Source organism: Dicentrarchus labrax, unplaced genomic scaffold, assembly GCF_905237075.1.
Source record: "Dicentrarchus labrax unplaced genomic scaffold, dlabrax2021, whole genome shotgun sequence".
NCBI classification, from domain to species: Eukaryota; Metazoa; Chordata; class Actinopteri; family Moronidae; genus Dicentrarchus; species Dicentrarchus labrax.
In genome coordinates this window covers 8,912,497-8,938,664 of record NW_026136716.1, presented here as the reverse complement: position 1 = coordinate 8,938,664, position 26,168 = coordinate 8,912,497, and the positions used below count along the sequence as shown (strand labels likewise).

Below are 26,168 nucleotides of genomic sequence, written 5' to 3'. Positions count from 1 at the left end.
AGAGTGTATTTTATTTTTTTTATTTTATTGTATTCTATCTGTGTCAACACTGCTGGCTGTTTTAAAAACCAGTCAGCTGATAGTAACGATCCTGTTTGTCAGACTCTGTAATGTCAGCGAAAACATGTCAACTGAAAGCACCAAAGGCCTTAAAATGAGTAATAACCACAGTGTAAGCACATCCAGAAAGCAGAAACAGGAAGAACATACACAAAGGGTGGCGAAACCATTAAATAAGTGAGTATTAAGAAACATAAAGCATATTGTGCAGGACAAACATCCCAACTAACTCCAACAGTTATAAAAATGCCACAATAAACTGTACAGGGACATTTTCAAGAAGTAATAACTTATATTTGAAACTTCTCCTTTAGAGAGGAGAACTACTAATGTGGCAGGTTTAAATCAACATCTGCATCCAGTCAATTACTACTCACCACGGTCACATATACTAGTCTCCTTTCTGCGGCAGCTTTTCCACACACAGCGCCCACTGTTAGAAGAAACAGCACCGCAGGGGACACCATTTTGGGCGCTGATTGTTGGTTTCCTGTAGGCTCGATCAAAATGAACTGCATCTCTCCCTGAAAGTGGACGAGATCAGGCAGCAGCAGCAGGAGGTGGTGACAAAAAGCTGCAGTCAAGTCGTACAGTTCCCCAGCAGCCTTCAGATAATATACAGGAAGTCACAGAATCTTTTCCATCCTTTTAGATTAGCTTTAGGCTGCCTGTGGTTTGCAGACCATCTGTTTGTATTATCAACCACAAAAGATATGTTTGTGAAGAGGACATTAAGCAATCTTGAGGTAAATATTTAATCACACAGAAAATTTGGCAAACGTGATGTTTGTTGGCAAAACAAAGAGCCAATCAGCTCTTGGATCAGGCGACAGCCAGGCATTTCCCATCATTCCCTGGGTCTTGCAGTGGGTGGAGAGCAACTGTGGCAGCCAAGGAATTTATTCCAAGTAATACAGCTGTCCTCCTCCTGATAAAACCTGTTTCCTCTGGAAAGTTTCTGTGTCCTCTCAACTTCATTGTAAAATAAATATATATATATGTATATATAGATTCTTGCTGATTCTCTACTGTCTCGGACTAAAAATGATCATATTACAGAAAGAATAATGAAAACTGATCCAGTAGCCAAACACTTAGGTTGAATTTGCTATTCAGATTTTATTGTTTTAATTATGTAGAAAGAAAACAGAACTTCAGTCTGAGACTTTTATTTGTTGACTGTATATATAAGGCTAACAGGTGTCTCTAAAGCGTAGCATGCGTGGTTTTATGTCTACCTTTGATTCAAGGTAAACGTTGAGAGAGGACATCTTGGCGTCTTGAAGATGCAGACAGCCAGAGAGACAGCACACAGGACAAACAGACTGTTGTTGATTAAGACCCGAGCCAGGACTGCATGTCTGATACCCCCATCACTGCAGACACAGAGGTTATTAACTTCAGACAATCAGGTATACTCTGTGTGCCTAATGTGGCATTATAATGCAAGGTTAAAATGTAGCATTAATGGTTGTTTACCTCGGTGATTCAGAGCGCTCCAGAGCTCCTTGCACCAACAATGCACATGTTAAATTCACCACCAGGAAAAATATGCTGAGACACAGGAAGAACAAACGCAGAGGAACCCTGGAGAGAGAGAGAGAGAGACAGAAACACAGACAGACAGTAAGAAGATGGCCCCCCCTAAAAAAGGTGACTTTATTCATAAACAACAACTAATTAAAATTCTGGGTGTTTAAGCTGCAAACCAACTGTGTGTGAGAGAAGAAAGAGTAGGAAGAGGAAGGAGGATGACTCTTAAAACATTTTTTTTAAAATAATTTCTGAGATAAATTTAAGGCAAAAAGCCAGAAAACTGGAAAAGGAAAGACTTACTTGTATTTTCTGAGCTCTGGGGAATATTTGGCTTTAGCCTTAAACATCACCTGAAGAAGCGCCTGTGTCTGTGTTTGTGCTTCCTCGGGTCTCAGTCCCATTAGATAAGCGTCCGACTGCACTTTAATACAATACGTAATGACGCCACGGCGGGTGTTGATGGCGTACGTCTGCTGTGAAACTACAACGCTCCGAAGATGGACTACAAAAAGCGCACTCTTACTAAAGAGACACTGAAGGCAGCACCGCTATCTCAGTGCGGACACTAATTATTGATTGAGACAACACTGACCTCTAGTGTCAGAGGAGAAACACTGCAACTCAGCTGACTGATCTGAGTGTTACTGCAGCTCATTTCTGCCATGAAAATGAAAAAAGATAAAAAATATAAATAGGATATATATAAATAAAAATAAAAAGGAACAAGAGAAAAGTCAGACATGATAATGAAAAATACTCAAGATTCTTTATATTTTATTTTCTATGATTTATTGTTGATATAGTAACAACTTCCACTACTGTCCCCAACTTTCTACATAACGAATATACTTTAATAACTTTGTTTCAGTAAGTTAGTAAAGTTCAGCTAGTTGTTCCCTGCACTTATCTCTGAATAACAATTTTACTTGGTTTTCATTCTTCTTTTAGTTACTGTTTCTCTTTTATTTCAAACAGGTGGGTCAATAAATGCATCACTGCAAACAACAGTACACTGGCAAACCTGTTTCTGATATACGGTGATGGAAATCTACAGTGGAGAGAGAAGATCAAACAAATGATTTAAATATTTACAAGCTCAAACAAACTATTTACATATAAGATATAGGAACTCCCTAATCCAGAGAGATGGAGTGAGAGAGACGCCTAAATGTGCCCCACCCACCACACCCACTGCCTGTCTGCCACAAGAGGAGAGGGAGAGACCTAACTATTAAAATGACACATAAACATAATCATTTAATTTGTAATAATACATTTCTCCACTGTCCCAAATTTGCCCCAGACACAGAATCGCTGTGTCTTAAGTGTTATTTTTACTGTATTACTACTGACATCCTTCCCTTCAAGTAATGCTTAGCTATCTCATAATTTTGATGTAGTTAGTATCTAATAAGTCTGAATTGGTAATTCAATATGTCTACTAAGTCAAAGTTATGACATTTTGACCCCCAAAATTAAGTAGTAATAATCGTCAATCGTCTAATTTTGGCTTCGGCCTACCCTTTTATTATTTTTATTAATGGTATTTTTTCTGTTTCTACTATTCCTATTGTTCTTTATACATAGATAACTTTACATTACAGCAGCGAGAAACCTTCAGGACCTATTGATTTCAAAATAAAATACGTGCTTAACAACATGTCAAATTTTTTCACAAACAAATAGGCCTGATATGTGAGAAATTTAAACAAATCATCAAAAAGTAACAGAACATAATATATATATATATATATATATATATATATATATATATATATATTAACGCTTTATGTTCCCTCAGTCTCTCACATTGTTTGTTAAAATTACACGCCGTATTTTATACTTGAACTTCCGGTGTAGTTGCAGCCGACAAGACACAGGAAACCGACAATCAGCTATCAGTGGTTAGCAAACATTAGCCCTCTGGTTGTACGGGCTGAAACATGGTGTCTCCTGCGGTGCTGCTTCTCGTAACGGTGGGAGCTGTGTGTGGAAAAGCTGCCGCAGAAAGAAGACTAGTATATGTCACTGTGGTGAGTAGTGTAATATTAATATGTGTGGAGCCGTTTGGGAGCTGTGTTGAGCTCTACGGCGAGTCGCCTCGTTTGTCTTCGTTGTAGTTTGACGCTCACGGAACTGCATTCAAAATTTCGGAGATTTTGCGTTTTCTTTGCCTGTCTGTAAACATGTGCTTGTATCTGAACACGAATTAAGTCTGTCCGAAATCATTTGGGTGTTGTCGTGAATTCGGCGTGTAATCCACCTAGCAACACTTCATTTTTTAAGAAGTAAGCATTTTCTGTGCAGCATTGCCTTAGGAAGCTGACACTTTAACCCGTTGTAAAAGTGGACATTTTATTTAAATAATTGTAACATTCAACATTTAAAAAAAATGAATATGTGGTGTGAATGGTTTTGAATTCAGAGCTAATCGCGCAGAGACAGCCCTCCAAACAGGAACTGCATCAACAAACTGGCACATTTGAGGTTTCTGAACTCTCATGTTAATGTTGTTCCTGACAAAAGAGGAGTCAGCACTGCATTACAAACCTGACCTGTCTGACCTGTCAGCTTGAACTATAGCAGTAGTCAATATTGTGTTTTCATTGTCAGGGACTGATCAGGTGACTACTCAGCTCTACCAACACCAAACAACACTTAGAAAACATTTATGTGTCCTCGTAAATGCTGATGTTCTTTGGGGGATTTCTAATCTCGGAGGTATTTCTGGTCAGATAATGATTTAGGTCATGTAGAAACCCTCCAATGTCTCTGTGTGGATGTTTCCCTGATTCCAAACACAGAGGCACACTTACCAAAGTATTTGCAGATGCAGCTGCCCCGGACCTGTTCAGCAGCTCACCGGGAATCCCTGCTTGCCCCAGGGGAGAAACGCAGTGTAGTCAAGGATACAGAAGTTATTGTCTTGACTGAGAAGCAGTAAGCTGCACACAGACATCAATGCAAGAGGACGCAAACAAGCAAAATTGAAACTGTTGTAAGAACATCTTGTCCTATGCTTCAACAGGGCTGTTTATTTACATGAAATGTAAATTTTAAGAATACAATGTGAACGTGTGTCATGGCTTTTCCAAGGCTTTGTTTTCTGTAAGAATATACAGATTTAACTATAATATTTGTGTAACTTCTCGCTTTGTGGATGGTTTAAATGTTGTCTAATCCTCACAGAGTCATTAAACATCATCCTTACGGAGCAGCAAAAAAAAAACATCTTTTAAAGCATCACTTCCACCTTAATTGCACACATTAGTGTATATGAATGTTGTCCTTTAATTGCACTTAACTAGCTGTTAAATGAAGGCCAGTGAATTTGTCCAGTAACTTCCTATGCACAGTGCGGAGACACATGTAGCATGGTAATAGACACTGAAGCTGTGAACACAAACATTGTGACTGCTTATGGGTAAAAAACAATACTTTTTAAAAGCATCCTGCACATTTTGAATATAAAGAATCACAAAACACATTAATTAACATATATTATATATAGACTTAGTGTTTCCCACCCTTTAACCCTCTTCATGGAATCTGTCATGGTTGTGAAAATTGAGCATAGGACACACTTGTGTTTTCCCATCTTAAAGCCATGACATCAGTCATCTTGCATGTAAAGTATGACACAGAGAGCTCGGTCATGTGAAAGTTTTGTTGATTGTTGTTCCAACAGAGATGGAGCTTAATGTTAACGTGTTCTTATTCTCGCAGTCTTTCTTAGAAACGGTGCTAGATGGCCATTAATGGATCGCAGGGCAGATAAGATTAGGAGTTTTAAAGGGATAATCCACCCTTTCAAATGGAGTTTACACATCTTTTCAGCTATTTTGAGCGGATCAGTCATGCATGCTCTTCACACCAGAAAACGGAAACCCACATTTCTTTGTAGTGTGCTCGAAGATTGAAACTTGAAACTGTTCTACTTGAATAGTCGGCTGATGCAGGAACAAAAGCTAATTGACTGGATGCAGATGTTGATTTAAACCTGCCACATTAGTAGTTCTCCTCTCTAAAGGAGCAGTTTCAAATATAAGTTATTATTTCCTGAAAATGTCCCTGTACAGTTTATTGTGGCATTTTTATAACTGTTGGAGTTAGTTGGGATGTTTGTCCTGCACAATATGCTTTATGTTTCTTAATACTCACTTATTTAATGGCTTCGACAGCATTTGTGTGTGTTCTTCCTGTTTCTGCTTTCTGGATGTGCTTACACTGTGGTTATTACTCATTTTAAGGCCTTTGGTGCTTTCAGTTGACATGTTTTCGCTGACATTACAGAGTCTGACAAACAGGATCGTTACTATCAGCTGACTGGTTTTTATAACAGCCAGCAGTGTTGACACAGATAAAACGAGGACGAAGGTTTTGATTTGATTCTGTTTTAGAGGAGATAAATGTGTTTCAGAATAATACAGAAATCTGCACTCTTCTCACTCGAGCAGTGAGAAACAGAGCTTCAATCTAAGTAGGCTTATAAAGTCAAACACGAGTCACATGATGAAAGAGTGAAGGTTTGCTACAGTCTGTAAATCAGTTTGTTCAAGTCAAGTTTGCTACAGTCACATTTTTCCATTATATATGCTTTTATTCTTTCAGAGAACTTCAGCATATTTTACTCTCTGAAATCTCAATGTTAAGCCTCTTGCCCGTCTATGTGTCACATGTTTAGTTGAATGTTTATCAGGTTTAAAATATCTTTCAATGTAAAATTGTATAGTGAGTGATTCTGCTGATATCCAACCCTGCTCATCTTATCACAGAATTACAGTATGTTCCTTCTTTAGTGTCTGTGCAGCAGTGCTGGGAGTTTAGAAACTGTTTGGGTTAATAGAAAATATTGAACGTGACTGTGTGTGACTTTTTCTTTTGCCATAGTGAAAGTATTTCTTTTCTCACAGTTAAGAGGAAATAGTGTTGTTAGTTTGGGTGTTACCTGACGTCTCTTCTCTCTCCCCTCCAGTTGTTTCGGCATGGTGACAGGTCCCCAGTCAAAGCCTATCCTACCGATCCGTACCAAGAGAGCGCCTGGCCACAAGGCTTTGGACAGCTATCACAGGTATAATGAACTTTTTTTTTAAATTGGAGTAATCGCAGTGTGTCAGAATTTATGTATGCATTTATTGTTCATATCAAAATAGGTAGAATAGCATTCTAACCTATGAAGACTCATTCATTCCCATTATATTTCTAACTGAGGACCTCTATACATTATGAACTCTATATGAATTTGAAAATATTCAGCATTTAACTGTATGTAGGCTTATTATAATGACATGCACAGTTTGAGTTACATACAGCATTAAAGGCTATTGAGGCCCAATCAGCCCCATTGTAATGTAACACAGAAATAGAATGACCTGATTATTAATATGTTTTAAAGGCTAATACTGTTTTAAAGCTTGATTCCCTCCTATTGTTTCTCAGCCAGTATATTTAGGTCAATTAGACATTCAAAAATCAGGCCAATTAGTATCTGTGTGCACAGCAATCACAATATTAGTATACACAATATAGTTTATTATGTCTAACCTGCTGTTTTGATGTTATTGACCCATTTTAAACGTGTGCCTGTAGAAATGTGAGATCCAGTGATGCAGCAGGAGTATGATGTCGATGTCTGTGTGTGTTTTCAGGTGGGGATGAAGCAGCACTTTGAGCTGGGACAATATCTGAGGAGTCGATACAAAGGATTTCTCAACGACTCCTATGACAGACACGAGGTAGATGAACTCTCCTCTTCACTGTCAGATCACATGACGCCTCAGTTGAACCCTCGCAGACAGACGATGATTCATATTAATGTTTAGGAGAAAGGGCGCCTTGCCATGTTGGTGTTATACAGGGTTCCCACTGGTGCTGGAATTTCAGGAATATGGTGGAAGTCTGTAGTCTGCGGTGGGAACGCAGACAGCAATGCTAGGCAACAAGGCAAATGACAGGCTGAGGGAACATTTTAGTTCCTTTAAAAGTAGATCCTGGGAATAAAAGTTCCAGGTAGTTTGGATGCAAACGCAGCTACTGAGAGGTGTTTACCAGGAGGAGGGCCTCAGTCTGTTATTAGCTCTTCTCTTCAAACTCTCCTGTATATTTGGACTTAATAAATGTAATGCTGTTTGTACCATGTTACAGTCTGTAAATACATTTTTGTTCCTCGTCCTCAGATCTCAGTTCGCAGTACAGACTACGATCGCACCCTGATGAGTGCTGAGGCCAACCTCGCAGGTCTGAACACCAGCTAACTCCTCTTCCTCTTACTTCTCTTCTACCAGTAATTCATTTATTTCTAGTAGTTTCCTTACTCACATTAACAGTCGGTATTATTCTGGCTCTTGCCACCATCTAGGTCTCTACCCCCCCACTGGCCAGCAGGTCTTTGAACCAGGCTTGAAGTGGCAGCCGATACCTGTACACACTGTGCCACAAAGTGAAGAGAGGGTACCTATATGATTTAAATAGTTTTATTAGAGCTCCTTCCTCACTATAAGTGCTTCACTGACTGAACTTTCCTTCTCTTCTTTTAGCTCCTCTCTTATCCTCTGGGTAACTGTCCTCGCTACAAACAGCTGATGAATGAAACTGAACATACAGAGGAATTTCTTAATGTCACTGCTACATACCAGGTACCCTCTCCTTTTCTTTTCTCCTCTAAATTATACACATACAGTGTAACAGAGCCAAGCTCAGGGACACAGCGACTATTAAGGACACTGAGGTCAAACATAACAGGATTTTTTGGGGGTTATATTTCATCAAAAGGAGTATAAAGTCTGTTTTTAGAGCATGACTCTGCTATTTAGTAGTCTAAAAAGTGTTAAAAGTTGAAATACATTGTTAAAGTTTATTGAGGATGATATGTATGTGGAGCTCACTGTGTTCCTCTCTCCAGGACATCATAGAGCTGGTGAGGAACAAAACAAGCCTGAATAAGACCAATGTGGAGTCAGTGTGGAGCGTGTACGACACACTCTTCTGTGAGGTGAGAACGCATGTCGTATTTCTCACATGATTCAGCTATTAAGAACTCTATCATCGTCATAGCTATGTTCATTTTATAATAACAGCATCCTGTTATTCAAGTGTAAACGTCTGGCGGGACGGTAACTGACCAAATCTCAGGCGTGTTGGTTTTTGTCTTGTGACTCAACCAGCCCCACCAGTTTTTGAGGAACACATGGCTATTTCGGCAAACAAACTGTTAGAGGAAGAGGACTGTGTAACTAGCAGCAGTTTCACATCTGTGTTTTGGCTTATCTAGTTCACAAAGGTCACTGCCTTCATTTCAGCACTTGGCTCTGAATGGACCCTGTGAGCCAATCAATACGCTGTATTACTGTCAATACATATCTCAGGTTCTGCCGTCAGTGTCTATAGTTTTCTGGGATAATGTCCAAATTATTCTGTGGACAAATACACACAAAAGTGTGAGATTTCAAGTATGAGCCAAATATGAAATGAGAGACATTCAGCAACAATGTGAGAGATGGTTGCAGTGAGAGAGGTTCAGGCAGAGGACTGCTGACAAAGTGCTTTCAAGAGGACAGTTTGTCAGTTTTAAAACTACTTAATTAAAGCCTCCAGGCCTTATTTAGATGTTCATGGTTTTCATAATTCCCACTGTGTGTTTGTGTGTTTGTGTGTCTGTGTGTATGAATTCAGTCCCGCCACAACATGTCAGCTCCTGACTGGGTGACTCCTGATGTTATGGAGAAGCTGCGAGTGCTCAAAGACTTTGGATTTCAGGTAAAAAGTATTGACAACATCTGTGGTTTCATTCAGAAGTCTCTTCAGAGTGTCTCGTGATGGTCTCAATGTTAAATGTATTGATTCTGTTTGAATCTAACAGGTCACATTCGGGGTCTACAAACAGCAAGAAAAGAGCCGGCTGCAGGGAGGTATGTGTGCAGATCAGTGAAATCCAACTGCTTTACAAACTAATCATTGCAGACAAATATAATTTCATTCTTAAAGAGAGGCTGAATAAATTAATAAACCAGCTGGACACTGGAACAAACGTTACTCAAACAGGAGGAAATAGTGCATTTGCTGGGGACTATTTTCAGCTGCGGATTAATCCACATTTGGTGCTCTAGTGAGTATTTGTGGCAGCAGGACGGTGTGTAAAAATAAACCTGTGTGTGGTAACGAAGGAACATATCATCCAGTCAATAAAGGCGCTCCGTGGCACAGAGGAATAAGATGCACACAATGTTTAGACAACATCAGACTTCTGCTTTAACTACAGGATAAAATGGGGAAATAATAAACTGCTGTCTGTGTTTCAGGAATCCTTTTGGGTGAAATAGTGAAGAATCTTTCCAAGATGGCCGTCCCAGACCCCAAACAGAGACTGAAATTTATGATGCTGTCAGCGGTGAGCTAGTTGACAATACTATTACTTTTTTTTTTTACCTTGAAACAGAGCCAGGCTAGCTGTTGCCCCTGTTTCTAGTCTTTATGTTAAGCTAAGCACATCTCCTGGCTGTAACTCTATAGATAACACAGAGACACAAGAGTGGTATCTGTCTTCTCATGCAACCCTTGACAAGAAAGGAAGTAAGAGTATTTCCTTTTTAATGTGTGTGTGTGTGTGTGTCTGTTTAACAGCATGACACCACTGTAGCTGCTCTCCAGGCCAGTATGAATGTGTTCAGTGGAAGACAGCCGCCGTATGCATCCTGCCAAATATTTGAACTGTACCAGGATGAAAACGGGTAACACACACACACACACACACACACACACACACACACACACACACACACACACCTCTCAAACATTATACTGACAAACAGTCTCCATGTCATATTGAGGAGCTCATACCTGAAAGAAAGGAAAGAGAGCTGCTAAACATAACAAATGGATGAGACTTTTATTTTGAAATTCAACACAAACAGAAATATAAACATGTATAAAGCAGTTTGTTTAAAATTTATGCTATAAGGCCCCAAATAATATAAAACTGACTCTCTCTCTTTCTGCGTCCATCCAGCTCTTCTTCGGTGTCGCTGTTTTACCGGAATGACAGCACAGTGGAGCCGTACCCTCTGCAGCTACCAGGCTGCTCCCTCGACTGCCCCCTAGATGAGTTTGTGAGAATTACAAAGTCCTCGATTTCAGAAGACAGGAACAAGGAGTGTCAGGTTCCTTCAGAAGGGAGAGACACAGGTGAACTTTTCAAACACACACTCACACTAAAAAAGACTGATAAAATGAATTGTTCCACCACTGATCCTTTATTTTGTCTCTCCGTCTTCAGAAGTGATCATCAGTCTGGCAGTGTCCGGCTGTCTGCTCCTCCTCCTCATCGCCCTCCTCCTCGGCGTTATTTGCTGGCAGAGGGAGCCAATGAGCAACCGGGGATACCATCACGTGATCAACCAGGAAGTGGGAGAGGAATCCTGACAGAAGCATCAACTCCTGGCGCGGAGATCTACAAACGTCGCTGAGTCTTGGGACAGCAGCGATGACGATGAACTGTAAAACTCCTGTTTGACGTTCGGTTCGGGACCCACAATGAGTAGATTTATTTTTTATTTTTAAACAGCGAGTTTTTATCCAAAATGAGCCCGTTCCTGTCGGGTCAGTGGGAAGAAGTTAAAGATTTTTGAGACTCTTTTAAAAACCAGTTTCATCATCGTTTATATGAGTAGTGATGAGTGAGACATTGTTGGAAGGACCAGGACTGATTTCTACATCAGCTGATCTCTAATCAGCCAAATGAGTTTATAATTTCAACAAATATGACCCAGATCTCTGCTCGGAAAGACACTGTGTTTGTTGTTCAGTCTGGGTTTGTTTAACGCTGCGTTTTGTGACTTGAACGGCTGCAGAAAAGTTTGGAAAGACAAACAAAGTTGTGATTTTAAATAATATAATTATGGTCTGGAAACATGATGGGGAAATGATGAGTTCTTGGTAATGTCATTACAAATTCTTGAACAGACAAATTCTTATTTTTTAGTGTTTTGCATCATGTTTTTCCTCCGTGGACTTTTCTTAAAAACATGTAGCACAGATAAGACTTCATCTTAATTATCTAAGAATGTTTCGGTTCTGAATCTCAGCGCAAACTGGTCTGTTTCCTTCATGTAACCAGATCAGTTTGTGTACAGTGTGTGTGTGTCGGCTCATCTGTGTTCTTGTGTGTGTGTGTTGACTCTGAGGCCTAATGACCGAGATGCCTTAAATATTTATATAATAATGAGATTTTTTGTTCTGACGTAACCCGTAACATGTATTTTTGTAGGATTCAAAATTCTTTTGATTTTAACTTCTTCAGTTATGTGTGTTGGATTTATCAGCAGCAGGGTGGGGTTGAGCCGGACCGCGAGAATCCAGCACCTAGTGTCCTCGAGCGAGACACTAAAGCACCAGCTGACCTTTGACCTCTTGTAGAGGGAAAACAAGTGAAATAGATGACTTTATTTGTTTGGGGTGTCACAAGAATCAGATCAGTTTACTGTGGATGTCTGGGAACTGGAAATCTTTACATTTGTGTGTTTTTAAAAGTAAAAACCTGTTGTGTCTCTGAATCTTTTAAATGGAGCAGATACTGAATGTTTTTCCATCAGCAATGTCATTAAGAAATATTAAAATGTGGACCTAAAACTCATGTAGTTTTAGAAAAAAACATGGTTTTATATATGAGTCGATGAACATTTCTTTGTTCGCCTTGGGTCTTTGAATACAAACACAAAGAAATCTAATATCTTACAAATAACTATAACTCCTAATACATGAACAGGATGTTGTTTTTCTTCAAGTCAGGACCCAGATTCTGTAGTTTTAATTAAGTTGCTAGTTGTTAAACTCATTTGTCACAGTTAAGGTTATTGAAAGTACCATGTGGCACTGCTCTAAATGATCATTTCCATTTTTCTTTCATGCTGTATGAATTGATCAATCAGACTTTAAGAATTTGTTGGTTGTAAATGTTTTGTTTGAAAAATAAATGATCAATCGTTTCAAGTGTTGTTTGTAGATGTACAATAAGGAAAAAACAAAGATGCTTTCTGGATTATTTTCCTTAAAGGTCCAGTGTGTAACATTTAGGAGGATCTATTGGTAGAAGTTAAATTTAATATTCATAGGTATGTTTTCACTAGTGTATGATCACCTGAAAATAGGAATCATGTTTTTATTCAATGTTTTTATTACCTTACATGAGCTGTTTTTATCTACAGAATCAAACACTGGATCTCGATTGGGGCCTTTCGTGTTTTTTTACAAGCTTTGCAGCCACCGTAGTTCCTCCTGCAAACTGGGAGCAGTATTAATTTGAATGCAATCTGCAACTTAACCACTAGATATCACTAAATCCTACACACCGGCCCTTTTGACAGATGTAAACTTTCAGTTTGTATATTTGTCATCCTGGAACAGTGTTATCTTGGTTCAGATAAACCCCCCCCCCCTCAGGAATGCAGAGCTATTAGTGTGGCAGCATCAATCAAATCAGTCCAATCAGCGCTCGGCTCAGAAGCTGCTCTCACTCTCATAAACACAGACAGTGGGCTGCGGTATATCTGCAGGTCTTCAACAGCATTCATGAACTGTTAATGAAGAAAAAATAAACATTAAAAGTGATTTCACTTTCATTAATTTGTCTGGGATGCAATGTTTTCACGTTGGCTGATGTATTTTCTCAGTGCAGGGCTTTCACTAATGGCTCTGTACAGTATGTTTATGTCTCAGAGAACTGATACAGAACTTGGCCGTGTTTTCAGCGAGCCGGCCAGCTGCTGTCTTGACTTAAATCGGATGTTCCTAAACTTGTTAACTGGTAAATTCAGCCGCGTGATCAGCTGCAGGAGTTCATTTCTGTGCCTGGTGGTTTGATCTTTCTAATGTAGTGGCGATGCACTGATCACACACTGTACACCGGTTCTGGGTAGTAAACTTTTATAGATGAGCATTTATGTTCCGTTTAACATGAGAAAATATTTTCTGTAACCATTTAGTTGATCCATTGACGAGTTCTGGTTCACTCTTGTCTTAAAAACAGTGCAGGCCTTTATTTAAACATGGTAGTGCTTTTCTTGCATACATCGTTAGTGATCTGTCACACAATAGGTTACATTCAGTATGGCCACGGATAAAACAATCCATAACATAAAACGATTATCACTGCCTTTTCTTTTTTATAGCAGATAGAGCAAAATAACAATTTCACACAACTTATAATATCACCCTGGAAATCAAATATGACACTGAGTTCTTGCGCTCTGATGCAGAAGCATGCACTGCAGATGTTTTCTGAAATAGGTGAACAGCTGGACCCCGACACCGACAACTTCATTTCCATCCCTGTATCATTGATACAAGTGATGCTTTTTTTTTGTTTTTCTTTGTATGAAGTCTAAGTTTACATGGTCATTTACAGATTGACAGCTGAAGTTAAAAGTACCGAGTTGTTCAAGAACACATGGGCAGCGTTTTTTTTTCTCCATTCAGTCCTGACAAGCACAGATACGCTGATTTTGGTCTGAGAACATTGTTATATATGAAAATGTTCCTTCAAAGTGAACTGTTGTCTGCCATGAGGTTCGTCAGATTATGAATAACGATAAGAGAGAGAGAGAGGGGAAAGTGATACAAAATAAAATATAAAATCTGTTAAACAATAGAAATAATATTATAAAAGCATACATCAACAAAAATCTAAGATCACACACACACACACACATCCCGACTCAAAAATGTCACACATGGATTAGAAATCGATTAAGTCACAAACAATCAAACATCATCCAACCATTTCTTGTGCAAAAATATTCTCCTCAAGGAATGAAACTATTAGATATGACAAAATGTGATGGCACATTGATATTTCCTTTCTCAAAGGATAAATAGTAAAACGTAGAATCCAGACGAGTATCGAAGAAAATACATAAAACAAGTAGGAGATAAAATCCTACATTCGGGCCCCGAAGCCTTTTTTCTCCGAAGGTGAACTTCTAATAAGTGCAAATTGTTGCTTCGCAGCTCACAAACCATCAAATTACATTAAAAGGTTTTTGGTCAAAAAATACATTTCAGAGACACTTCCACCCTGTTGATGGACAATTCAATTCTTTTTCATTTGTTTGTCGTCCAAATTATGTTGCTCATGCTACTGCCGAGTAGATCTTTGATATGTTTTTAACAACATGACAGTGTACGGCCCTCCTGTCTTAGGTTTTCACGTAGTTTAGTTATAGTGGTATAACTGTGGGTAAGGAAACTTATTTCATCCAACAGCAGCGTGTTGAGGGAGCAGATGTTAAAGCCCGAGTCACCTGTTGACTCTTCCTCCACCTAGTTGTGTTTATAATGCGTTTGTTTTGATGTTACATTGTTGTTTTTTTGTTTACACACTTACATATTGACCAAGCTAGTTCTATTCAGATTGACGATAACACCCATATGGCAGCTACATATGAATTTCACATTTAATTTGCGGCTGTAAGCAGTTTATATGGATGATATTTGTGAACACTGAGATGAATAGACCACTATGTTGATTACAGTCAGTTATGAGAGTTGTGAAAAGCTTATTTTACAAGTCGACTAAACAATAATCCAGTAAAGTAGGACCAAGTAGGCAGGCGGAAGTCTTAAGCTTGCTTTCTAGTTTTGTGGCACCAAAAATGAACACAAACGTCACAAAAGTCTGCGATGGATGGAAGTTTGATTAGCTCGTTGTTTTTTTTTGGTCCGTGAGAATTTTCTTGGTTGAACAGATTATGTGTTTAAGCTAACTGTTAGCACTGGCTAGCTCCCACTGCTACAACAGCCGATGGCAAATTAGCAACAGCTAATTCCTGTCACACGTAACCAGACCTAAAAGTGAGAAACACCATGAAATGCCCTTTATAGACGCATATCATTTGGTTTTCACAGTCAGAAAGAGTCTTTCCGTTCTTTTCCAGCCTTAATGACCCTTTTTTTAATGCTAATTAAAACGACTGTATCATATGCATGTCCGTTGAAAACAGTCACACAACCCACTCTTGACAAACCCAAACAATAGTTTGACAAACGATGAGTGAATTTAACGTCTTTGCGTCCAGAAGTGTTTACTGACAGACCAGCTTCGCCATTATTAGCCACGTTAGCTTCGTGGCTCCTGTCTGAGCAGAATGGCACGTTCCATAGAAGCACGATTGGATGAAATTTACAAGGAAAAAGGGGTAAAGGATGACAAGAGCGATGATTATCTGGTCCCTGATTCCAGTCTTAGGAAATGAAAACTATTCTGATTCTGAACAGTTAACAGAAAAGGTTTGGTCTTTGCAGTTTTATATGTATTAACCATATTAGTGCTAAAACTTTCCCCCATGGTCTGCGCTTGCTTTCATTCTGGTCCATACATCTCACTTAAAGACGTTGATGTCCTAAAAAGCAGTTTTGTCGTGACACAACAACTTCCCAGTTGCTGATGCCGCCACGTTACTCTGGAAATAATTCGGCGGACCAGTTTTTAGGCCCAACCTGATCCGGAGCAGTGCCTCAGACGCACCTACTTTGATGCATCTGGGGAAGCAAAATGGTAACAAAAACGCAGGAAAATGGTAGTTATTACTCAATCTTCTTCTTCAGTCTTTTTTTTTTCGATGGACGGCGCTTAATTCTGTGGCGTGCAGAAATACGTTTGCGACCCGCAGTAGTAATTCTGTGGCGTGGAATAGAAGTTACTGTGATGATGGTGGTGGTAGTTGTTGTTCTGCGGGGTGGAGTAGTAGTTGTGATGGTGGTGATGGTGACTCTGGATGTTTCCGTAGGCGAAGAGGAGGGGGGCCGTGGACGATGGCGGCTGCTGGGCAGGCGCAACGCCGGCTGTCAGAGTCCCGTTGCGTTGGATGGACCCGTACCAACTAGACGTACCCAGCTGGGGGGTGGTGGAGAGGAGACTGAGAAGGGATTGAGAGGAGGTGTTGAAGAAAAATCAATTAAAAGTCATTAAGTTTAGTTCAGTATTGGACTTTATTGATAACATACTGAAAGGTTGTATTTGAGTGTGTGTGTGTGTGTGTGTGCCCACCTGGCCCGATCAGTCCTGCTATTAATGCTTCTGGACAGGTCGTCGTCACTATCGTACCGCCGAGGGTTGTCAAAGAAATAAGCTCTGGAGCTGAAACTGTGGCTGTTGATCATCCCTCCTGGAGCCTGAGAGGTAGAGAGACGTTCAAGCTTCATTACAGTTTAAAACGTTCAGATCATTGATGGCATTTGTACTTTGAGCGTCGTTTTTACCAGGTTCTGGTTGGGTTTATGGACCCGGAAGAAAACCACCACTAAGGTTGTAGGTAGCAGCTCCCAGAAGAACAGAATGATCCCAAACACGATGTAGGCTTCACCGCTGATCTCCTGCACGTCGGCCTGTGACAAACACACAAACACACACACTGTATGATATATTCATTACCTGATTATTGAGCACAATACACAACTCTGCACAACTGCTTCCAGTCTTTATGCTAAGCGAGGCTCTTGTCTGTAGCTCACAAACAGACACAAGAATGATTTTGATCTTCTCATCCAGTTCTCAGTAAGAAACTGAATATGCATATTCCCCAATTTGTCAAACTATTCCTGTAACTCTGCTATCAATAGCCTAACCTTGAGTTATTCATTATTCAACACTAAGCCAATTTTGGTCTGGCACTCTCTGGTTTGAGCGCACAAGCTAAAGCTGCAGTTTTATTGAATACCTTAACATCTATTTAATGATGCAAACATGTAATAAAATGTGTACTTCTCACTGTGACATAAGCTGAGAAGGTCCTACATGTAAAGTGTAAAAAGCTTCGTACACACACACTCATAGACACACATGCTCAGGGAGGGGACAGAATAATGAGACGTTGGACTGACAGCTGGTATACAGACAGATTAAAGAATTGATGTGTAGTGTCAGATTATGTCCACACAAAGACACACAAACACGATGAAATCCTTGAAAGTGGGCTCATGGCCTGAACCCTGATGTAGGTCAGGACACACACACACACACACACACACACACACACACACACACACACACACACACACAGACAGAGGGTTATTTATAGCCAAACAAAGCCCTTTACCCCACTAAGCATTGCTTTCCCAAATCTCCTAAGATGGCTTGTCCACACACACTCACACAAACACACGCATTGGATTTCTGGCTAAATAAAATCAATAACTGAACACACATGTGCGACAGTACCTGATCAGAGACGCTGTACCAGCCGTAGTTGAAGGGACTGGGTCTGTCCTCTGGCGACAGGGCCACCACCACCAGGTTGTAGCAGGCTCTGGATGTGTAGAGCAGAATCACCACGGCTCCGATGGCTGTGGCTTGGCACACCGATGTACCCTGGAGGAAGAGTCACCCTGCTTATTACACGCTCATGTATCACTCAGCCATTGGCCTGTAACTGAATGTCCACCACAGATCTGATCTGCGAACATGACTGAGGCCTCTCCGAGACCACAATGACAGACTATAGGGCAGGGATTGAGTTTTAAGGGACATAAATTAAAGTGTTATGGTGACAATCATGAGTCACCATTACTGCCAGTAGTGCTGGGTATCGTATATTATCTTTACCAGTGTAAACAGGCGGGTTTCCAAGCACTGTCATTATGAGATGCAGGAGAGAAAACAAACCACAATGACATTGAGATGTATTTTTGTGCCATAAACTGTACAAACTACAAAAGTTGAGTGAGAACTGCTCAATATCCACCAAGAAGGAAACCCCACTATTAGCTAAGAGGTGGTGGATGGAAACTGATGAGAAATAACACCTTTTTTTAAAGTAAAACAGCACTGTACACACACACTGTAACTGTGTATTTATGGCTGTTTAATAAAAAATTTATCTGGCTTTCTGATCAACCCTTTGGTGATCAATCTGATTTGCATTTAGAGTTGTGCGACTTTGTGAGAGCAGACTAGACACAGCTAGTGTCCTGTTCATTGATATTAAATCACAGAAAATGTACGCTAATGTCACTAATAACCAAAACATAATAAAACATAACTAATATTCTACGTGTCGTGTTAACTAGCTAGTGCTAACAGATGTCTATAAAGTGTAGCATGTAGTAAAGAAGTTTTAGAAATGTGAGGATGAGTGTCACATACAGATTTGCCTCTAAACTCTAAATTTAAGTTTTTTTTATTTCTAGCTAAATACTGGAAATGGTCTACCTGTGTACTACCTGCAATACCTCAGTTTCAGGAGTCCCCAGAATGTACAACCATTTCATAGTTTATCTAACTTTGTTTAATACTAGACATGTTTTTGACAGGTGCGTGGTTTTATGTCTACCTTTGATTCAAGGTAAACGTTGGCAGAGGACATCTTGGCGATCTTGAAGATGCAGACAGCCAGAGAGACAGCACACAGGACAAACAGACTGTTGTTGATTAAGACCCGAGCCAGGACTGCATGTCTGATACCCCCATCACTGCAGACACAGAGGTTATTAACTTCAGACAATCAGGTATACTCTGTGTGCCTAATGTGGCATTATAATGCAAGGTTAAAATGTAGAATTAATGGTTGTTTACCTCGGTGATTCAGAGCGCTCCAGAGCTCCTTGCACCAACAATGCACATGTTAAATTCACCACCAGGAAAAATATGCTGAGACACAGGAAGAACAAACGCAGAGGAACCCTGGAGAGAGAGAGAGAGAGAGACAGAAACACAGACAGACAGTAAGAAGATGGCCCCCCCTAAAAAAAGGTGACTTTATTCATAAACAACAACTAATTAAAATTCTGGGTGTTTAAGCTGCAAACCAACTGTGTGTGAGAGAAGAAAGAGTAGGAAGAGGAAGGAGGATGACTCTTAAAACATTTTTTGGGGGGAATAATTTCTGAGATAAATTTAAGGCAAAAAGCCAGAAAACTGGAAAAGGAAAGACTTACTTGTATTTGCTGAGCTCTGGGGAATATTTGGCTTTAGCCTTAAACATCACCTGAATAAAGAAAAGCATACATATACATACACATTATATATAACACATATTTTCATGATATTTTAACAAGATATATTATCGGAGATTTAATAGATCCACAAAAAACATGAAGATAAGATGGAATAAAAGGGGAGAGCAAATGGGGTTAGGGTTTCTTTTAGGATAAAGGTGTGAACTTGACAGAGCCAGAGGAGATTCCTGTGTGACATTGAAGTGCACAAACAGACATGCAGACACGAGGGCTGCACAATTTATTGAATATTATTGAAATCTAAATATGGCCAAGTGCAATAATATGTGACCAAAAAAAAAAAAAAAACATAATAATGAAGTACAGTAGATGTCTACAAATGTTGTATCTCCAGATGTAATAAAACATGTTTGTTTGGTACAGACACTCAAAAGATTTCCCAACATCATGATTTTAATAGTTTCATTCAGTAGAAATTCAACTTGTGATGCAAAAATTGCCATTCCCATTAACTGTGAATCATATCACATGTTTTTACCATATTGTGCAACCCTAGCAGACACACTTCATACTTAAAATACATACATAAAATTGACACAAACAATGCTCAATGCTTTGCAATTAGTAGCTCTAAATGGCTAATAATACACTTGTACCACGTAATAATTGAATTAGCCTCCATCACAATGTAGGTTTACCTTCCTATATGAGGTGTTTTATTCAATATGCTGTTGGCTCCTAAGATAAAATGTAAATTGGCCTGTTACAGGCTGTGGATGTGACCAGTGATGGTTTTTAGTAACAAATGACAAAATCTCTATCATCTAATGTTATGCGTTGTCATTGTGCCCAATCCTAATACGAGATAAGGTGAACACATTAGCCAGAAGCTAATGAATGCTGCACTCAGACTTACATTATGCAAATGATACGGCAGTAAGAGCAACTGCTTTATGCTAATTCAAATGAAATGTTTGGCTCTATGTAAATCAGGAACGCACCAATAACCACTTTATTCAGACCAAATACAAGTACAAGTGCCGAGTACCAATGTAAGTACTTAATAATACCATTACAGTTCTAATAATGACGTTTTATTCTCACTAGACCTTCCTCACTTTGACTGTAACATATTAAATGTAGTAGTAGTTGTATGATTACAATTACAAGCACAGTATCAGAGCTGATACCTGATACTGGTAACAGGTACACCCTTAATGCAAATGGACAAACAAACAACCAACAGCTGTATTTGTTGACTTGTTTCAGCCTCGTTTCAGCAGAAAGGAGTGAAACAAAGACAAAGATGTCCCACTTGAACCTCTCGTGTACTTGTGTTGCCTGTTTGGTATCAAATAGCTCCAATAAACAGTTACAACAAACAAACCAAACTAAACTACATATTAGCTGTCTTGCTGCCAACATGTTATCAGTAGGGACCTTAACAAATATTAAACTGTACACAAGTCCAGTTTAGAAAAGCTTGAACACTGGCCTCCATCGATCCATTTCACTCACTTCCTGGAAGGACTTTTTGCTTTTGAAAAATGTTTATCAAAATCAAATTCACTCAGTTACCAAGAAACACGCAGACATAAAAATCACTGATCGGCCTGCTCAGATTCTCCTATCTGATTCACGATGAATCGTTTGATATTAATATGAAAGGGGCCACGGCCACAGAGGTCTTGGAAATTGCTCAACAGTGAGTTTAAACACACAAACCCACAGTCACACACATAGACACTCAGCATTTTGTGTGAGAATGTAGGCCAGTAGGAGGTAATTTGTAACCTAGAAATGAAGCAACCAGCTAACAGACCACTGCCAGATTACATGTACACTATAAATATATGTGTGTGTGCGCCTCAGAAATCTGTAAGAAAATGCAGCAAAATCGACATTTTCTCTTCTAATAGCAGATTTACCAGTAATGAAATAAACACTGTCTTTTTATCTGATTACAACCATCATCATTGTCTCTAGCAGAAAGAGCTCAGATGTAATAAGGGGGAAGAAAATCCCAGGTCAGCACTAACGCCTGACTCATCAGAAAACTACACGCAAGTATTTCCACACATGTATGTGTGTCAGGTGACAGCGCCGTGTCACAGTGGCATGATGTTATATGAGCACTCTGCTCACGTACTCTCAGTGAGTTCAACATTAAACAGTTCGCTAGTACGGCGAGAGAAGCAGGAACTGTGTTGTCACACCGGTTGAACAGATTATTGATCACACTGAGACACGACTTTGCTAAAAAAAAAATAGATTTTATGTGCTTGTGTTCAGGCAGACTCGCAAGCTCTGCGGTTTTATATGTGTATATGAAGCTACTGGTCATATTTCTCATTAAATCAATTAGCTGATCTACAGACTTAGAGAATTAATCAGCAACTATTTTAATATTCTTCAAGGAAAATGCTGAATATTCTCTTGGTCCCTGATTGCAATGCTCTTGGTCCCTGATGCAATGCTTTCTCATATATGGTCGTAAACTATTAATATCCTTATTGTTTGGGCTGCAGGTCACATTCAATCAATAATAAAAAATATCATATATTAGACTAAGTATAGTTAAGACAGTGGTTCCAAATCTTTTTGGCTTGTGTCCCCTTTAAACTGAACAACGTTTAGGTGTGACATCCACAGGTTTAATAGTCATGAACCACTCAACCTAAGTGACATTCCCTTCTCTATGTGTTTTATTTTGGAGTTTTTGGAGATATCTTTTTATAGAATAAATCTTATAGCTTGTGAACCCCCAGATTGGGAACCACAGGAGAGTGGATTTGTTCAGTAACAGGAGCCCAAATGGTAGGAAAGTTTTATATTTCTCAGCCTGTATAACTTGTCACATGAACACAAACAATAACAGCAATTTTGCAATAAGCTGACCAACGAAATCTTGTTCACAAACATCCCACAATTGATTGTGCAGGGTTGTAGTCTGTTTTAGATTTAAAAAAAAAGAATTATGGTGGTGAACTTGTTATCAAACAATGGCTCCTTTCCACATCCAGCAGATACAGAGGAACTCAAAGGTTCATTTTGAGTCCTGTTTGTGTTCACGTGATGCATACAAATCCAATATTCTCTCTTCTTTTAGCTCTATTTTTGCTCTCTACCAACTCCTGAGAAAAATATCTGGCTCCACCACGTTCACCGGCTAGCAGCTAACTTCGCCTGTCGTCTGCTGGAGTAAAGTTGTGGGCCCAAAAACTAAAAACACTGAGCTAAAAGATGCACATCATCATTGTTTTTGATTGATAACTTTAACATTTCTAAGACTTTAAAAGCAGTTTGTAACACTCCACATGATTAAGAAAGCAACAGCGACATTGTGTAACGCTGTAGACCCTGCACTGTTTACCAGACGGGGCCCAGTCAGGAACAACAGCACTGCAGCAGGAAGTTTCTCCTGTGGGAAGAAAATATGAATCTGATACATTATTCCCGTCTGACCCGGCTAGACGTGAAACCACAAGCAGGAAAAGTTTGTTCACTGAGCCGACCAGTCACATGGCTTCCCCCCACCCAGATAGAGATACATATTTTTAAACCTATAATGACAGGTTTAGCAGATATAGAGGAACACCATTTTGCAACCCTCAAACACGTGATGGCAGTTTTTTTTTTTTTTCTGCTTTAATACAAAGAGAAAAAGGAAGATGTTTATTTTATTCAAAGGGAGTGAAGTTTGTGTGCTTTGACTGGCCACAGATCAGCTAATGGGCTTCAATGTTTATTCAGCAGTCATATGACTCCACTGGCTTCATTACCTAATCTCCACTCAGCCAGTTGGACGAGCTTCCTTTCTCCTCACACCCCTACATGAGGTTGAGATACTGTGTTTTCCTTTGAAGGCAGTGATTGAACTGCGCTGGTGTTACCAACTAAAAGTCACTAAAAGTGTGTAGGTGTTTTTTTTTCTACTTCTGAGAGAGAAACAAGCAGGTCTTTGACATTTGGAGTGGGCAGGTGTTGAACAACTGTGACCGACCAACTGTGTCCCTCTCGTGATAACACGCCGCTTGACGGGAACATTTCCCTGTTGAACAGAGTCTCGTCTACTTATTGAATAAAACACATCAATGGAGGCTGGGACTTAATGCAACACAGGCTTTTAGTGGGAGATCTTAACATCTGTCACCCCGGGACACGAGCCGAGTCAATTTGCAGAGCTTTCAAACCTAAAAAGAAACAAAACAGCTTGAAGTCGGTCACCCTCCCTACTATGGAACATGTAGGCTGATGGTGACCACATTTGCAGAGGAAGAAACGCCGGCTATTACAGAACCCTACAGGCAAAAACTGGAGTTTTAAGTTACTTTGCAAGAGACACAGACGAGTACTGACAGTGACACATTGGCCACCCACAGTGCTGCATCTTGACTGGCTTAAAGACTTGGTTAACATAAAGGCTGCAACTCATGATTATCTCCATTATTGATTAATCTTTCAGACAGATAATTGCTCATCACAATATCCCAAAGCCAAAAGTGATGTCTTCACATTGCTTCTCTTTTCCAAAACCCCAATGTGTCTTTATTAACGTATCATAAATGACAAAGAAGAGCAGAGAATCCTCCCATTTCAGAAGCTGGAACCAGAAAAATGTTTGACATTTATGCTTGAAGGAAATGACTGAAACGATGACTCAGTTCTAACAATAGTTGGCAATGACTTTGCTCTCAATCCACTAATAGTTGCAGCTCTCCTTAACATTTTAGGAAATGTGCTTATTTGGCTTCTCACTGGGGGCAAGATAAGAAGATTGATACCACTCTAATGTCTGCCCATTACGTATGAAGCTAGAGCCAGGAGATGGTTAGCTTAGTTTAGCATAAAGACTGCAAACAGGGAGAATATTCATTTGATATTTAATATTAACCAGCTAATCAGTTCAGCTCTAATTTTATCCAACATATCTGGCAAATAGAAGCACAGTCAAAGCCTCATGGGAGATGTAGTTTCTGCTCTTTCATCTTTGTTAAAATGACAACTGACGTGTGTTTACTGCAAATTCGATGTGACAAAGAGGAATGGTGCACTTTTAACTGGAGATGGGTGATCACTCTCGGGGAGCCTTTGCCCACAGGGCGATGGGTGGTGATGGTACCAGGATCTGAGGCCCTTTGGGTTAATAGGAAGTCCTCCAAAGGGCCTCAGTAGAATGCAATAAGGTTGGAATAACAGCACCATTTGCTTGCATGGGAGTTGAACTGAGTGGTAAGTGTGAAATCAGATGAATACAATGAACAGAAAAATGCAAAGTCAGCTGTTTTATGAAATCAGGTCACACACAAAAGCACTGCACACCCTCTCTCTCCACACACACACACACACACACACACACACACACAGACAGTGCAGTCCTACCTGTGTGAAGTAGAGGTTCAGTAGGCAGAGTGTGAAGAACTGCAGGCAGACGGGGCAGCAGTAGAGCAGCCAGTAGGCCAGAGGCTGCAGCTGGTTGGCCTGCACCACATTTTTAAAGTAGAAAGAGAAGAGGGTCGTCCTCAGCGCTGCCCACAGCAGACACAGAAACAAAAACACGCTCTGGTAGCTGAAGCGCTTGTGTCCGTAGTGCAAAATGAGCCAGAGCTGCAGGTACACGAAAACAAACAGGATAGAGTAGAGGACGGTGTAGATGGTAGTTAGACTGAGCTCCAGTGTTGGGGAGATTGCAGCTCCATGGGACTCCTTCAGTGAGGTAAACAAATGGGAATTAAGCTCCTCTCCTGCCGAAAACATCTCCACTGACGTCTTGCACTAACACATGGGATGATGTGAAAGGCAAAACCACTAAAAGTGGGTCAGACCGGGGCTAAATTCTCCGTGGATGACAAAAAGACGAGGGGGATTCGGGTGAAAAATTGCGATAAAAGCAGTTTATTCTGAAAAGAAGTGGCATAATGAAGCTGCGCTGAGGGGGGGGGGGTTTAAATCCGATACTGGGTGGAAGAAAATAAAATATGTCTAGTTTAAATAAAGCGCTAGGTCCGGAATAAGAAGAAACAGAGAAAGAAAACAAGAGAGAGGTCCCCCCTTGTATCTCTGCAAAGCTCTTCTCTGCAAAAAAACAACTTAAGGGGGGAAAAACCTCCAGATCAGCTGTGATGCAGTTTTAGACCCGCCCCCTTGCTCTCAATCAAAACGGAAACTGACTCAGCGTGGGTCGCCATCTTGGCTCAAAACCAGGCCGAGTCTCTCACGAAACAGCTGACTCCGGAGCCACAGGCTGGAGCCAGTTTCCTAGCTCCATCTCCCAAGTGAACGACGTCCCCACGCCCACTTCTGCAGTGCGCCGCTCCATTGGCTGATCCCGCCGCCCAACCTCCACAGCTCTCCCACCCCATTGGTTCATGATGATGTCAGCTGTGGCAGCGCCCGCCCCTGCTCGCTTGTGATTGGCCATTTGTTCAAGTCGAAGCTGCTCCCTTGATCCTATTGGCTCAAAGAAGCACGTGGGCGCCAAAACAATTTTGTCGCCATTTACGTCAAGTTAACGAGCGGAAACCGACGTATGCGGAAACGAGGTGTCGCCTTCAAAATAAAAGCGTAAAATGGTGACGAAACGGAACCGCAACCTCTGGGAAAAGAACAACTGTAAAACTGTATTATCA

General features: G+C 40.2%; 2 protein-coding genes across 8 annotated transcripts in view; one reads left to right on the top strand and one right to left on the bottom strand.

Annotated features, from left to right (window-relative positions):
* gpr137c (G protein-coupled receptor 137c) overlaps positions 1 to 25,654 on the bottom strand; it is a 32,930-nt gene extending 7,276 nt beyond the window's left edge. The window contains exons 1-8 of one of the 7 annotated variants that reach the window (XM_051428005.1): positions 24,922 to 25,654; positions 19,519 to 19,568; positions 19,157 to 19,264; positions 18,915 to 19,053; positions 17,804 to 17,953; positions 16,846 to 16,971; positions 16,634 to 16,758; positions 13,601 to 16,502 (exon numbers count right to left, since the gene is read on the bottom strand). In XM_051428005.1, the coding sequence (XP_051283965.1) occupies positions 16,217 to 16,502; positions 16,634 to 16,758; positions 16,846 to 16,971; positions 17,804 to 17,953; positions 18,915 to 19,053; positions 19,157 to 19,264; positions 19,519 to 19,568; positions 24,922 to 25,296 (1,359 nt within the window). In that variant the 5' untranslated portion in view covers positions 25,297 to 25,654 and the 3' untranslated portion in view covers positions 13,601 to 16,216. Of the gene's footprint in view, positions 1 to 437; positions 666 to 1,298; positions 1,459 to 1,539; positions 1,648 to 1,896; positions 1,947 to 4,412; positions 4,432 to 13,600; positions 16,503 to 16,633; positions 16,759 to 16,845; positions 16,972 to 17,803; positions 17,954 to 18,914; positions 19,054 to 19,156; positions 19,265 to 19,518; positions 19,569 to 24,921 lie in introns of those variants that run through there. The other 6 variants (XM_051428000.1, XM_051428003.1, XM_051428001.1 and 3 more) reach the window with 6 other exon arrangements.
* acp2 (acid phosphatase 2, lysosomal) lies at positions 3,480 to 12,575 on the top strand. Its single transcript, XM_051428016.1, has 13 exons — positions 3,480 to 3,629; positions 6,572 to 6,667; positions 7,245 to 7,331; positions 7,773 to 7,833; positions 7,955 to 8,046; positions 8,133 to 8,231; positions 8,498 to 8,587; positions 9,268 to 9,351; positions 9,455 to 9,503; positions 9,894 to 9,982; positions 10,216 to 10,322; positions 10,601 to 10,776; positions 10,868 to 12,575. The coding sequence occupies exons 1-13, from the start codon at positions 3,540 to 3,542 to the stop codon at positions 11,011 to 11,013; spliced, it is 1,266 nt and encodes a 421-aa protein (XP_051283976.1). The 5' UTR covers positions 3,480 to 3,539; the 3' UTR covers positions 11,014 to 12,575.
* Positions 25,655 to 26,168: the final 514 nt, after the last annotated feature.

Bases quoted from the DNA above. Each gene is read 5' to 3' on its own strand.
- acp2 (XM_051428016.1), top strand. From the start codon at position 3,540: ATGGTGTCTCCTGCGGTGCTGCTTCTCGTAACGGTGGGAGCTGTGTGT. The intron at 6,668-7,244 runs GTATAATGAACT...GTGTGTTTTCAG, and splicing joins GCTTTGGACAGCTATCACAG to GTGGGGATGAAGCAGCACTT. The intron at 10,323-10,600 runs GTAACACACACA...GCGTCCATCCAG, and splicing joins CTGTACCAGGATGAAAACGG to CTCTTCTTCGGTGTCGCTGT.